General features: G+C 37.0%; 1 protein-coding gene across 1 annotated transcript; it reads left to right on the plus strand.

The window, feature by feature from the left end:
* Nucleotides 1-370: 370 nt before the first annotated feature.
* ARX (aristaless related homeobox) lies at nucleotides 371-15,061 on the plus strand. Its single transcript, XM_073616429.1, has 5 exons — nucleotides 371-827; nucleotides 2,944-3,721; nucleotides 5,427-5,472; nucleotides 8,815-9,143; nucleotides 13,721-15,061. The coding sequence occupies exons 1-5, from the start codon at nucleotides 641-643 to the stop codon at nucleotides 13,959-13,961; spliced, it is 1,581 nt and encodes a 526-aa protein (XP_073472530.1). The 5' UTR covers nucleotides 371-640; the 3' UTR covers nucleotides 13,962-15,061.
* The last annotated feature ends 549 nt before the right edge of the window (nucleotides 15,062-15,610 follow it).

Here is a 15,610-nt window from a genome sequence, read left to right on the forward strand (position 1 = left end):
TTTTATTTAGCTGTTTGATTTATTATTGTCTTTGATCGCTGATGTGTTGGCTAGTGCGTTTTCTCCTATGTATATTATTTGGGTTTGGTGGAGCAGAGGCTTGTTTTGTAGGAATTGCACAGATATGACAAACATTATTGTGTGCAATTGTAAATAGATCAACCTCTCCTACACCATCAAAATAAGATTTATGTCTGGGGACTATTTGTACCTCCAAATCCCATCTCACTGCGCTGACCTTTTGGGTGAATGAATTGAATATGGAATATGAAGCCATAATCCCATTTTGCTGATGAATCCATGATAATGAAGGGGGCTCCAGTCCATGCTTTGCTGCCAGCCATTGGCTAATCTGTGTATGAAGAGTAGCAGGGTTTAAGGGAGCCAATCCAATAGCTCCTTGTAACACGTGGAGGAGAGGGGCTCAGGAGCTGAGCTGTGCACTTCACTCCACTACTTACTGGTGCCCTGATCAGGGAGAGGGGAGACAAGGGACTGATGGTGTGGGATCCTGCAAGCCCTATAGGCTCACACTCTATCACAGACACACAGCAGCAGAAGCAGCAGCAACAGACAGACCTGCCACTGACAAGTCCTTCCAGCAAAGCACAGAGAAGAGGCAGCAGCCACAACACCCACCATGAGCAGCCAGTATCAGGAGGAGACAACTGAAAGGCCGGAATGCAAAAGTAAATCCCCAACTCTGCTCTCCTCTTACTGCATAGACAGTATTCTGGGCAGGAGGAGCCCCTGCAAAATGAGACTGCTCAGCGCCCACAGCTTGCCCCCTCTGACCAGCAGGACCGACCAGGACAAAACTTTAGAAGGTAAGGGACCCCCCCTAGGACCACTGATCACAGGCCTCCTCCTCACTGCACTCCTCAGTGCTGCTGGCTCTTCTCCTTCCAAGGCTAGGAAAACTTTACTGACAAGTGCCAGAAGGCTCATCAATGGCAAATATTACATTTGCTGACATTTGATTTTACAGGAGAATCATCATCCCAAATCACTGCTTTTCATTTCATCAATTACTCCTGAAATGATTTCACACTATCTATATACTAATCCCAGAGCACCATTCTCTAGATTACTCAAACTTTCCTCTCCATTAATGTTACAGCTCTATTTTTTTCTAGAATTATTATTATACATGATTTATAAAGCGCCAACAGTTTTGTGTATATGTCCATCTGTCAGAGATAGATAAATAGATAGATAGATAGATAGATAGATAGATAGATAGATAGATAGATACATACATACATACATACATACATAGATATATATTTGATTATATGTATATATAATATACTCAAATATTTATTATTATTATTATTATTACAGGTACTTGTGTTTATGCTCTGTTTTGATGTGCATCATGCATGTGTTCATGCTATTATTATATACGTATATATGTATAGATATATACAAATTATAATATACAGGTATAGGTAATGTATACAAATACACCTGTGATAAATATAGATAATTATAAACTCAAAGACAATTACATCTAAGTATATAAATTATGTGTAAAATATGGATAGATCTAGAAAAAATATAAACACAAAGATAATGACAAATAAGTATATTACATATAAGTATATATATTTTATGTAGAATATAGATAGAGCTAGATAAATATAAACACAAAGATAATGACATATACGTATATAAATAAATTATATGTAGAATATAGATAGAGCTAGATAAATATAAACTCAAAGATAATGACATATAAGTATAATAAATGTAAGTTTATCAATTATATGTAGAATATAGATAAATCTAGATAAATATAATCACAAAGATTACATATATATATATATATATATATATATATATATATATATATATATATATATATATATATATATATAAATATATATATATATATATATATATATATATATATATATATATATATATATATATATATGCAACCTCTATAGTGTGTTATATAGATAGATCTATATAAGTATAAGCACAAAAATAATTGCATATATTTTTTTGAAAATATATATGAATGATATTTAGTATATGGATAGATATAGATAAGTCACAAAGATTTATATTTTCTTATAGAGGATGTGCAGCATATAGATATAAATAAGTGTAAACACAAAAATGTGTGTGGTTTAATGTGGATATATATGGGTGCTATGATATATAATTGGTATGGTGGTAATATATATATATATCTATATATATATATATATATATATATATATATATATATATATATATATTATAATTAGTATAGCTTTTGGAACTAATATACTGTTATCATCCCTTTTAATTCTCCCTGTTACTAAATAGTGGGCATCCCCTGTAAATATACATTTCTCTATTGCTCCCTTGAGCAGGCCACCTGTATGTCCCTGTCTGTCTGTCCCCCTTGTCAGTCCCTGTCTGTCTGTACTTCCATAGTAGCTCGCAGTGTAGGTCTCCTGTTGCTGGGCCCGATAGTCGGGAGTCTCTTCCATTCTCAGCGCTGAGTCCATGTGCAGGAAACAATATCCCTTCAGATGTGGCTTTAATAAACATATGGTGGGTTGGAGGTGAAATCTCCTTGTACATGTGCTGAAATTCCTTGTTGACAGTAATTAGAGCGTTTCCAGAGGCATCCAATTACCAGCACGATGATTTCAAACGTGTTTGTTAACTGTACTCTTCAATCCAGCGCAGAAAGGCCACCAAAACCGGTCCTGGAAAGCCAAAGAATTTTTCTCGATCATTTTAAAGCCTTATTTATTTTAGCCACTATATATATATATATATATATATATATATATATATATATATATATATTTATTTTTATTTTTTTTACGTACTGTAAATTTGAGATGATTGTGTTTTGACTGCATTATTGTCATTTTCCCACTCCTCCTATAGAAGTTTTCTAAATGTCTTACCTCTTGTCATCTCCATCCCTCTACTCAGGTTCCCCCAAGAACAACTCTTCCTATGAGTCTGAGCTTCATCTCCCCCCCAAGTTGAGAAGGTTGTATGGTCCAGTGGGGGCAGCAGGTCGGCTACACCTCCAGTCGCTGCCCGATGCCAGGTCTGCAGTGGCCAGATCGGATAAATCGGATCGCCTTGTTCTGTTAGGGGAAAGTAGCTGGGACAACCACAGCCTGAAGATCAGTCAGGCCCCCCAGGTCAGCATCAGCCGCAGTAAGTCCTACAGAGAGAACAGCGCCCCCCTGCTGCGAGACGACCAAAATCCAGATGGTCTCCAGCAGCAACATCAGACTGCTTCCGGCACCCCCTGTCCCTCTCTGCAGGACAGGCTGGGGGCGCTGGCTCAGAACCCAGGGGATGAGGATGAGGACGACGATGACGATGACGAGGATGAAGACGATGAAGAAGAGGATGAAGCAGAGAATCAGCATAATAATAATAACAATAACACCAGCAATCCCAACAGGGGACTCCTGAAAGAGCAGCTCCCACAGTTCCAGCAACAGCAGCAACCGCAGCAGCAGCCGGGATGTGGTCCTGATGGAGACCTGTCTCCCAAAGAGGAACTTCTGCTCCATACTTCTGATGGAGATGGCAAAGATGGTGAGGACAGTGTGTGCCTGTCAGCTGGCAGTGACTCAGAGGAGGGCATGCTAAAGAGGAAACAGAGGAGATATAGGACCACATTCACCAGCTACCAGCTAGAAGAACTGGAGAGGGCTTTCCAGAAGACCCACTACCCAGATGTCTTCACCAGGTACATAACCAGGGAGGAATGGGGGGGGGGGGCACAGTGCCATGGGTTCTCTAGGTTCAGACAAACTACAAGATGTAATAAGGGAAAACTGTATTAGCAGAGGAACTACAAGTAACAGCCTGCCAACCTAACATCTCTAGTATGGCTTGATGACCCTATTTATTACTCTGCATATTTAATTGACTATTTCCTGTCCACTATACTGATGATGATGATATTATTATTATTATTATTATTATTATTATTATTATTATTATTGTTGTTATTAATAATAATAATAACTCCCATATTATATAATATGTAATGTAATAATAATTATTACTCCCATGTGCTGTGGCTTTGTTCTGTATCCACACTCTTCCCTGTGAAAAATGGTAGTCATGTCTCTGGCCAAAGGCAGGGAAGATCTGTGTATTTATATCCCCCATGTCAGCAGTGTGCGGATCAGTTACACAGCAGTGTGCCGGGGCAGCCTGGTATTGCCGCTCCCCAGACACCTGACCATTGTCATTTACTCCACAGCTTCAGTGCAGGGACACAAGCGGGGCCTTCACTCTCAGGTGTCTATCACCAGCACTGACATGTATCTAAAATAGGAACAGGAATAACAGAAGATTTCCTGCTATATTTGGATAGGAACCCATCCGAAATGCTGGGCAAATTCCAACACTGATTTTATAAATAATTTAGGCGAGCAATAATACAAACTGTTATAGGAGAACAGAGGTAGCATATTATGATTTGCTATTTAATTAAATGTAATTAAATGTTGGGAATGTATTTCAATAGAAAATATATATATATATATATATATATATATATATATATATATATATATATATATGAGAAAGAAAGAAAGAAAGAAAGAAAAAAAGAAAGAAAGAAAGAAAGAAAGAAAGAAAGAAAGAAAGAAAGAAAGAAAGAAAAAATAGTTTTTTAAATTTAGTATTAGGACTTCACAAATGTCAGAAAGAAAGAAAGAAAGTTATTTCGTTTTTTACTTTAGTATTATGACTTCACAAATGTCCCATGGAAAGAACGAAAGAGAAAGAAAAAAGTTATTTAATTCTTAATTTAGTATTATGACTTCACAAATGTAAGAAAGAAAAAAGAAAGAACAAAACAAAGAAAGAAAGAAAGAAAATATAGAGAAAGAAAGGAGTTATTTAATTTGTATAATGACTTTAAGAAAGAAGGAAAGAAAGAAATAAAGAATGAAGGAAAGAAATAGAAAGAAAAGAGTTATTTAAATTAGTATTATGACTTCACAAATGGAATAGAGATTACCATTTCATAAAACAGTTTCAGTCCATAAATATAGTATTGTATGGTATAAATGTTGTACCGTTATCAGCACTTATCTTTGAACCTCATTAATTACATTTTTAGTATCACTACTACTATATTGCTATTTTCTACTCCTTTTTATTGACTGCTATTTGTTTAGTTTAATATTCTAATTGATAATAATCTGATTGAAAAAATATATATATATATATATATACAGTACAGTTATTTATACTATATATATATATATATATATATATATATATATATATAATCATAACTATATTTACATACAATTTTTATTGTTTCAATGGAAGCATATTTTATATGTCTTCTTGGTACTGGGTTTCGATGAGATTCGATCCCGATCTCCTGTGTGTATCTGATCGCTGGTCTTTCATGTCTTCCCTGTGTATAGAGAGGAGCTGGCGATGCGCTTGGACCTGACAGAAGCCAGGGTACAGGTGAGTGTTATTGGGGTGTCATGTGATGAATCGGATAGTGTATAGTAGATCTGTCTGTAATCCTCCAGCTGCTCCAGTTAAACATATGTGTCATTTCCAGCCTATTAATAGAATCCCCCAATGTCACCGCTGCTTGCAATCAGTGCCTAAATGCTAAACTGAAAACAAATCAATCTCCCATGAGTCCAGGAATTAATTAATCAAACAACGTGCAATTATTACATTCCACCTTTGATAAATGAAGGAGCAAGTTTGAAGGCGTCTGGGGAGGAGTGGGAACTTGAGAAGAGTGTCCATAGTCGGGCAGCTTGTTGGGGTAGGTGGGCAGGTGGCATGTGCTGTGCCAGTACCTAGATGACTATTGATACATACACTGCCAGAAAAAAAGAATTAAAAAAATAAATAAATAACTAAAAAAAGGGTCGGTGCGGTCCCCCTCCTTTTAGGACACAAACGAGGAAAGGCTCGGTTGTTAGACAAGCATGCTGAAGGCAAGGCAGGTATTTGGCTGTGATTAAATCTCCAATAGGGCTTCATAAAAGCACACTTAGTGCTAGAACAAACAGGGCTATTTCATGGCAAAGGGCTGTTTGATTTCCATCAGGCTTGTAGAAGGAGCTGGCTAATGCTATTTGATTTCCCATTTTTTGATAGCAATAACCCTGCATTGATCTAATGGCTGGCCCTGGAAGTGAGTGCAATGCTATTAGAGGTGTTTGCTGCTCCATACCAGAGTGCATTTTCTAACCCCAGTCTCATAACCAAAGAGACGATAAACATTGGGATGCCCTGATTGCCAACAGAAAACAGATGTCTCTGGGTTTGAAGCTGAGCAAATCACTTTACAGTTACAATCAAGGGCTGATAAAGCATAATAAATTCCATATGGCTCATTTAATACACAACAGCTTCTTGCATTAGGAGGGCTAATCTGACATGTCTCCCTCTTTCTGTTGACACATTTCTCCATTGTCAAACAGGGATGTGACAGCCAGTCAGTGTTCGCTGCACCAAAGGGGGACATTCGTGGGAAAGTTAAATAACTTTTTTTTTAAGGAGAGAGAAATCGAGAAATAAGGTCTCACCCAAGAGTGCGAATTATTCACCGATCGCTCAGGGTGAATGGGCAGATTGCTGCTTTACACGACTTCACTGGGCGATATGGGCAACCCTGGCCACTTGGGATAATAAATAGGCATCTATTGGCTTAGTGGATTTGTATTCTATTCGTTGTGGATATCACCATTTTAAAGTAGACCTTTATTTGTCGGATATGCTGTTTTACCGTACTGCAAAAACGAAAAACAAAACAAAACAAAAGACAATATGATAATACCATTTATTATATAACTGTGTGTGTGTATAAATATATATATATATATATATATATATATATATATATATATATATATATATATATATATATCGATATAGATATATATACAGAAATGGATTCGGAAGGAAATTTTATTTTATTATGCTAAGATACAAAAGCGTAGGCATCTTTATTTCAACGAAATTTAAAAGCTACATTGATCAAAATATATATAAATTGAGTATATATATATATATATATATATATATATATATATATATATATATAATGTACTGTATGCAATTTTTATATTTGTACTCTATGCATGTGTTATATATATATATATGTATATATATATATATATATATATATATATATATATATATATATATATATATATATATATATATATATTCGTTGTTTAATTTTCATTTAGCAGTCATGTCTTATATCCCTTAGCCCTTTTTATGACACCTGATGGTTAGTGGTTTATGATTGTGCTGTATTTGTATAGCGGTAATGGGGATTTTACAAGCACGTTGAACAGGTGAAAGCCATCCTATTACTACCGAGTCACCGTTTACAAAAGGCGACAAATGCCCTCTTAGTTCTCCAGTACTCCAAGTTAATTATTTCATTTATAGATCGTATATTTTCTCCACGATCACCAATCTATTCCCGGTCTATATAACCTATAATATAATCTATTGTCGGGAACAGTTCAATTTTTTTTTTTTTAAAATCAGGATAAGCTGCAGTGTGTGGCCTCCCAAAAAATAAATAAACATGCTGAGCTGTGGATGACCTATATATATATATAATGTATTTATTTGGGTCCGCCATGGTATATGGAGGCCACACACTGATTTCCTCTTTTTTAATCGTTGACTATGACCCATTTTCCAGCCTCTTTCCGCACCAGAGTGTTGCTGACAGGCTACTAAACGACTATAATTTGATGGTACGAAAATACACATGGATTCATTTTTTTATTGTACTAATCATATTACTGAACCGCTTTAAATGATCGCACATAATTGTACCATCGGTTATTAACTGCGAGGCGGCAGCTGCAAAGCAGCGCTGAATCAGCCCTTTAGCAAAGCCTATAGAGATGGGGACACCAGTGATTCATTATTATAGGATCCCCCTACCTTTCCCTCATCAGTATAAAATAGCCATCCAGGGATAATATTCTATCATATAAGCTGCTGATATATCATACCTCGTGTTTGGGCAATCATCTGCAGCACAATGCTGCTCTTACTAATCAACGGAGACTTGATGCTACCTAATCATCCTATATTATAGTGGCTGCATCTCTGCACATATATAGTCTAATCCTTCACCTATATCAGAGGTGTAAATATACCAGATTATTTAATGAGATAATGAATGCAGTATATTGGTTCGATTGGTATGGGAGTGTGGTGGATATGTGCACTATATATATATATATATATATATATATATATATATATATATATATATATATATATATATATATATATATTATTTGTGTGTGATATATATATATATATATATATATATATATATATATGAGAGAATGATATTATAGATTTAAAAATGTATGTATACTTTATACACCTGTCTACTGTATGGTATTTTTTATGTTGTGTATGTGATTTGAATTACTATACTATAATTACTATATCTAAAGCAGCATTTCAATTTATTTTTATGTAATCTCTGTGTTTAAATCAGACTAGACTAGAGCCCAGGATTTGAGTCAGTTACTTGGTGCAACCTGCAGTAGCACATAAAAACCAGAAATCAGAAGTCATTTCTTATTTCTCAGACTACCCAAAGATGAAGAAAGGTGAAGTGTTATTAGCTGCTTTGGGTACTACACTTTTCATATCTGAAATTTAGCAGAGATAGGTAGTTGATAGAAGATTGATAGATGGATAGCTGATTGACAGATGATAGATTTTTCTGTACTAATCTATGTAGGTGGGGGATGTCACTAGTACACAATGTGATATGTTGCTCCCTTCTGATTTCAGGTCTGGTTCCAGAATCGAAGAGCAAAGTGGAGGAAGAGAGAGAAGGCCGGGGCCCAGACTCATGCTCCTGGCTTGCCTTTCCCTGGCCCATTATCAGCCAGTCACCCTCTGAGCCCATACCTTGATGCCAGTCCCTTTCCTCCCCACCATCCTGCCTTGGACTCTGCCTGGACTGCAGCTGCTGCCGCAGCTGCCGCTGCCTTCCCCAGTCTACCTCCTCCCCACGGTTCCGCCTCACTGTCTCCTAGTGGGGCCCCTCTGGGACTCAGCACCTTCCTGGGGGCAGCTGTGTTCCGGCACCCAGCCTTCATTAGCCCTGCGTTTGGCAGGTAATCATCCCCATTTCTACCTTCTCATCCTACTGCATGCAAAATAAGAAAGTGGGAATGACGTCACACACCACCTTGCATCATAAGAGCATGGAGATGATGTTACGCCCCTGCTGTGGGTTTCAGCCTCTCAACTGCTGTGTAGTGTACTGAATGCATATTTACCTGGGTATACATTTAAATACGCGCAATGCAATATATCGAACACATTATAAAATGTATTTCCATCTACTAGGAGGCTGATTTATGAAAGCCACAGGTACTAATTGTCACCCCTCAGGTTAACGGGAACTGGGGTCAGCTGGAACTTACAGCAGTCAATGTTGCCTACAGCAGTGCAATCTGAACTGCTGCGTATTTTGCTGTGGTTTCCTGAATTCCAAATCCCATAATGGGACCCCAAAACTTTTAATTTCATCAACAGCATAGACTTATTTCTATGTGATCTTTACAAAGGGCTCCACCCAGTGTAGGATCTCACCTGTGCATTTCCACCTCAATTTTTAATCCTTTAATAAACACGCAGTAGGCAGACTTGAGATATTCCAATATTTAGCTCTTTTCTGACCCTCTCATCGTCCTCTCTGCTTTGCAAAAGCTGGCCCTACCTTGTAAGCTTGTATTGTGTATGACAGTAATGTAAAAAGATATGGGAGCTGATGAATGGGTTCCTTGCATGAGACCACACTTGTCATTCTTAGATTAGTGTAAATCAGCTTTTCTTAAACATTTGACCACAGGGGAACCCTGGAAATAATTTTTAGGTCTCAGGGAACCCCTGTTGAAAAGGTACATTAGCTTGATCAGTAACTTGTAGATAGAAAAAAATAAAACATATGGCATAAGTAGTGTAGTTGACTCCAACATCTAGTTATTTTTTAACACCCTATTTGTTCTATATGACACAAATATTTTCAGAAAAGAAACACAGATGTTAATAGAAAAATGCCTTCTTACATTGGTGGTCACTGGTCAATGGAACAAAGTCCTCCTACATTGGTGGGCAGTAGAAGGAAAACTTCCTACGTTAGTGGAAAGTAGAAGAGCCCCTTGCATTGGTGCAACGTAGAAGCAGAGCCCCTTATATTTGTGGACAGTGAAGAGTTTTCACCCTTGCATTGATAGTCAGTGTAGAAGTAAACCTTTAAGTTGGCCATGTATAAGTAGAATTTAATTTGAACATTTTCAGTGGAGATTTTTGACACTTACTTTGGTGGTCAGTGTAGTAGCACTCATGGTCAGTGTAGACATAAACCCTTAAGTTGGCCATACATGAGTAGAACTGAGGTAAAATTATGGTTTTTGGAGCATATGTTCAATTTTCCGATGGTTAGTGGGTTCAAGTCAACATTTGTTTTTGGCTGCAGTAAAGAGAGAATTTGAAGGAGTAGAATGGAAATGTATTTCTCCTTTGATTTTCTGAGAAAAATCATACATACAGTATTGTATAGAGATCTATTTAATATGTATGGAATTTCAAATAGCGGGTCTGGACAAAATTGTAAAGGCTTTTGAAAAAATTTAGTTCACTCAATGATGGCAAGAAAGAATGTTCAAATGCATAATATCTCTATGAACATTTGAACAAAAATCTAACCATGTATGACCAGCTTTACATTTGATGTCAGTGGAATATGCTGCCACTAACATTGGAGGTTGGTGTAGGCAGATCAATCTGCAACCTCTGGAGGAACCCTATCATTCTATGAAACCCCAGTTGAGAAAGGTTGGTGTAAATAGCCTTAAAAAGGCTAAAATTTACTTTTAACTCTTTTAACTGGGGCTTGGTGGTTAATATTTACCGTAATTTTGTACAGAGCTCTAACAAGTAACTGGGTCAACATTTCTCCATTTTTCATAATTAGGTCCCAATGCATAGCAGTGAAAGTTAGTTTACACCTATGTGCTTTCTTTTGTATTTCAATGCTTAGGAAAGCCCGGGAATGGAGCATTTACTCCTAAGAATTGTGTGTGAAATGCTGTGTTCTGCAGTGTTCTCCTAGATACATACATACATACATACAGCAGCCTGGGTGCGTTTTACACAGGGTGCAGTAATGGTCCTCCTCCCAGGACACCTTATTATTACACTAAAAACGCACTATAAAATTGCATGTGTTTTTTTAACCATAGGTTTGCCTGCACAAATTTAAAGAAAGCCTTAGACAAATGTAATGGTTGCTGTTTCATTGCAAGTGCCAGCACTTTAGGAACTGGCATGAAGCTACCATTGGACTCATTTCACTCTGCACTAGCTACTGTTTCAGAAAGAAACCCTTTACAGACAGTACATCAGATGGAGCTATTCTATTAACATGGGCAAAGACTAAAGGTGATGAGAAAAGTACAGTAACCTATAGCAACTGACCGCATTTAAGTGCCCTATATTCAAATCATAATTTTGCATTGCAATTGCATATCGATTCGATTGTATATTCAAACCCTATATATAGATCAATTAATAGATAAATTCGTTATTTGTTTGGATCCTAATACTCACTGCACTTTATCATTGTTACTTATTGTAAAACACACATTTCATATAAACCCTGGCAAAAGTGTTATTTTTCTTCTGGCAGACATATGCCTTATTTCCCACGTAAAATATTATTAATGATAACAAAGAAAAATATGTACTTCAGCCAAAACTTTAGATGAAAGTCTCTTGATGTATGTCCCAATTAGTGTGGTTTGAACAGACATCTTTTTACTGGAATTATTTCAAAAGTGAGCTGAAGAAAGATTATAACACAAGCATGAATGTTCAAATAATCACAAGCTAATTAGCCACTAACCAGACACTTCACATCTGGAAGGCTCTGTTAGTTGTGTTTTGTAGAGGGCTGGATTATCATTATATACATGTTTTACTTGCTGAATGAGTATATGAGCATCACAGTGTGTGGATGTTCTCCAGTGTCTGATCTTGTCAGGGCTCAGCAATGACATACACTAGAATCTCTCAGTAGCTAGGCCAAGAGTCCTCAAATATCACAGCAAGGCAACTAATGATCACAGCCACATCACATGGAGAGCCTATAAATTTTGTCTTCTGGGTCTGTCACCTGTGTTTTAGTGACTTCTGCAGGGAGAGCAGTAAAACATCCCTAGTAAAGTATAATGGCACTTCTGTCATTCAGCGTAGGATGTTAAGTCGCTGATGGATATTTGACATTCGGCTTTTAGGAAAATGTACACAGCTATTAGTTCCTGCTAGAGGAAGGCCAGGAGTCCTGAGTTACCGGGATCTATGTGTACTGTCAAACGGGAACACAGCTGCTGTTCATTTCCACTGCAGGCTCACCACTGCACATACTACATTACAAAGGATTTCTCCAAGCGGTTAACTCTCTTTTTTCTGCTTAAGATTTAAACATCAGTGTATGATTTAATTTTTTTTAATCAAACAATTAGATGTAATGGAAATGCAATTTTTGCAACTTCTGTAGGATGAAAAAAAAATGCAAAATACAGTGATAGAGATAATTCCTTAGCTACGGTATAAAGGCCCATGCCTTGATTATGCTAGAACTCGTAGTACTTCATAGATTCGTAAGCTTTCTAACTACAGGGAAACCATGATGATGGGGGATTGTAACACTAATATATTACATTTGTAAAATATAATGTGTGTGTGTGTGTATATATATATATATATATATATATATATATATATATATATATATATATATACATATATCATACTGGTGTAGTTTTCAAAGGATACACAATCAAGCTGTAAACTTCTTTGCGTTTATGCTTTAATGGATAAGTCAAGTGATCACTACTATGGAGTAAATAAATCACCCTTTAGCAAATCAGTTAATTGCTTTTTTATCTATTTATTTTGTTTCACTGTTTATTTTGCTTTAATAAAGTCTGTTGAAATGCAAATGAAAACCTAGTAGTTTGCACAATGCAAGAAATGATTGTTCAAGTACATTCTAATTAGGAACTCTAGGTATAAGATAAAACAAGATATGCTTAAATGAGCTGAATTGCTAATATTTCACCTTGCTTGTCCTTTAATTTATATATTAAATCAGGTTCAGAATATATATCTATATTTTTTTTTAATTCTTCGAAACCTGATTAGATATTTGACTTGAACACATGCCAGGGAATAGGCTTTCTGCCTATGGTACACTTCAGTAGATACTTCTGGTGAGGTCAAGAGGTCCTTATAATGCATTCATCATAGTAGTCTAGAAATGTGCAAATATTAAAACAGTTATAACATGGATATTGCTAAGTATTTCTACTTATTTAAAACACCAGGTTTTCATATAAAATTAGGGTGTGCAATTAAGGCCCAGGTTAAGGGGTTCTTGAGATTAGTTGACCCACATCAGGGAGTGGTAGGTATGGTGGCTTTGAAAAAGATATACTTAGCTTGAGAACATTGGGCAAAAGCTACCATTTGGTAAATCAGGGAAAAACTTTAACTGTGCTTGCCCATGTTGTGGAAGAAGATATACGTTTTGGTGTTTTAGCGCCAAAGCATATGAATGTCTGAGTGTCAAATTTTTTTATATGTTATGTAGCTCTGGTTACAAATGTCCAATTTTATTTTGCAGGCTGTTCTCCACGATGGCCCCTTTAACTAGTGCTTCCACAGCAGCAGCCCTGCTCAGGCAACCCAGTCCCGCTGTGGAGAGTGTAGTGCAGTCCAGCGGCCTGTCAGACCCTGCCACCGCTGCAGCAGACAGAAGGGCATCTAGCATAGCAGCCCTCAGGCTAAAAGCTAAAGAGCACGCGGCACAACTTACACAGCTGAACATCCTCCCTGGAAACAACACGGGGAAAGAGGTCTGCTAAGCCAAGGGCACCTCTGCTGCAAACCCACCAAGACCAAATGGAAGCTAATGTGGACCAGTGACTATAAAGCATCCTTGTCTACCCAGACATGCCATGCGTACCACTACAGTAATAATGAGTGTTAAAATATTATGCAGCTCCTGAGCAGTAAACCTTGGTATGTCCACCACTGCTACCCCTCTCCCTGCTCATTTCACCATGACGTCCTAGTATGCGCAAATCGATGTATTAAAACCAATGTTTATTTTTTTCTCCATTTTTTCAAATGTATTTTTCCTGTTTCTAGGTTTAGAAATTCCCCAAACTATCCCCTTTCCGCACATGTTCCAGTGTTATACCCCCATGCTGTTAACCCGTTTTCTGCCCGAACCGCCGGCAGGCCGAAATTTTTACTTATGCAGGACTTTTTGCTACAAAGATTTGATGCATACATACATATAGTTCAGTTAGTCAGTGCACTTATAAGAGCTGCATATCTCTATACTGTATTATTTTGTTTATCATACATCAACCAAGGTTTTTTTATACCAAACCAAAGGGAAATGAACTGTCAGATTTATGGACTGTTTAAGTCACTAAACTGTGATTACTGATTCTGTATATAACATTGTTATAAAAAATAATAAGGAAAAGAGCTTTGTATATTTGAAATGTTATAAAAAAAATTGCACTCAGTGTAGTGTTGTAAAAGTTTGTCAAACTGTAGAATTCTCTGTGTTGTAGATACCACAAGGTTCCTAGCAAAAATATTTATGTACAAACTCTTTATTTAACTTATTAACTGTAGAGGTTTCTCAGAACTTCAGAATGATGCTACCGTACCTGTGTAATGTTGTTTCATTGTCATCGCCTTCCCATGCTCTAAGTTGGGAAAGTAAACCACTCAGAATAAAAAAAAAAACAAAAAAAAAAAAAACAACTCTGTTTAACAAAATATTTGTGAAGTCTGTGACATCTATTTTCTTTTACAATGATCATGAGTTTCATCTACTTTTTTATATAGTATTGGTATTTTCTCACAGCCTGCCAGTCATGTCTGTCCTTGCCCCTGAGGAACCTAATGGTTTTAGTTTCTCTGTTATACTTGCACGCACAGAGTAAGGACAGTTTGGGTGGAAGCCAAAAAAAAACTACTATGGATTTGTATTTGTTTACTACTGACAAGTATCCTTCAATACAGCGCTGTCAGGATTTGGTGATTTGGCTCCCACAGAATGAAACATATTTACTGAGATAGTTGGTTTAGTGTGCTTTAATTAAAGCAGAACGTTGGCCTGCATTCAAAAACTTATAAGCAGGAAGGATTTTATTGCAGAAGTAGTGGCATATCCAGGATATGGTACTTTTGACATTTGCCCTGGGTGCCACTCGAAGGGGGCATCATGCAGGGGCAGCACCATGGGGGGCCTTGGGAGTGCTATGGCACCCTAAAAAAAAATTTATAGCACCTCGATCTGGTTGGAAGATAAAAACATCCTAATTTTATTATGAAAGCCCAGATTTCCTGGAGTCCTTTATTTAATGGCACAGCACAGCATAATGTGTTCCCATGGTGCTTGCAGGCCAGCTTGCCCACACCATGGAAATGCATGACGCTGATCCTGGTGTGAGGGGGCTCTGAAGTTCTGGTGTGGGTGGAAGGTTCTAGG

Source organism: Aquarana catesbeiana, linkage group LG02, assembly GCF_042186555.1.
Source record: "Aquarana catesbeiana isolate 2022-GZ linkage group LG02, ASM4218655v1, whole genome shotgun sequence".
Lineage (NCBI taxonomy): Eukaryota > Metazoa > Chordata > Amphibia > Anura > Ranidae > Aquarana > Aquarana catesbeiana.

Coding starts and splice junctions, on each gene's coding strand:
- ARX (XM_073616429.1), top strand. CDS start 641: ATGAGCAGCCAGTATCAGGAGGAGACAACTGAAAGGCCGGAATGCAAA. Junction 3,722..5,426: donor TACCCAGATGTCTTCACCAG/GTACATAACCAG, acceptor CCCTGTGTATAG/AGAGGAGCTGGCGATGCGCT. Junction 5,473..8,814: donor TGACAGAAGCCAGGGTACAG/GTGAGTGTTATT, acceptor TTCTGATTTCAG/GTCTGGTTCCAGAATCGAAG.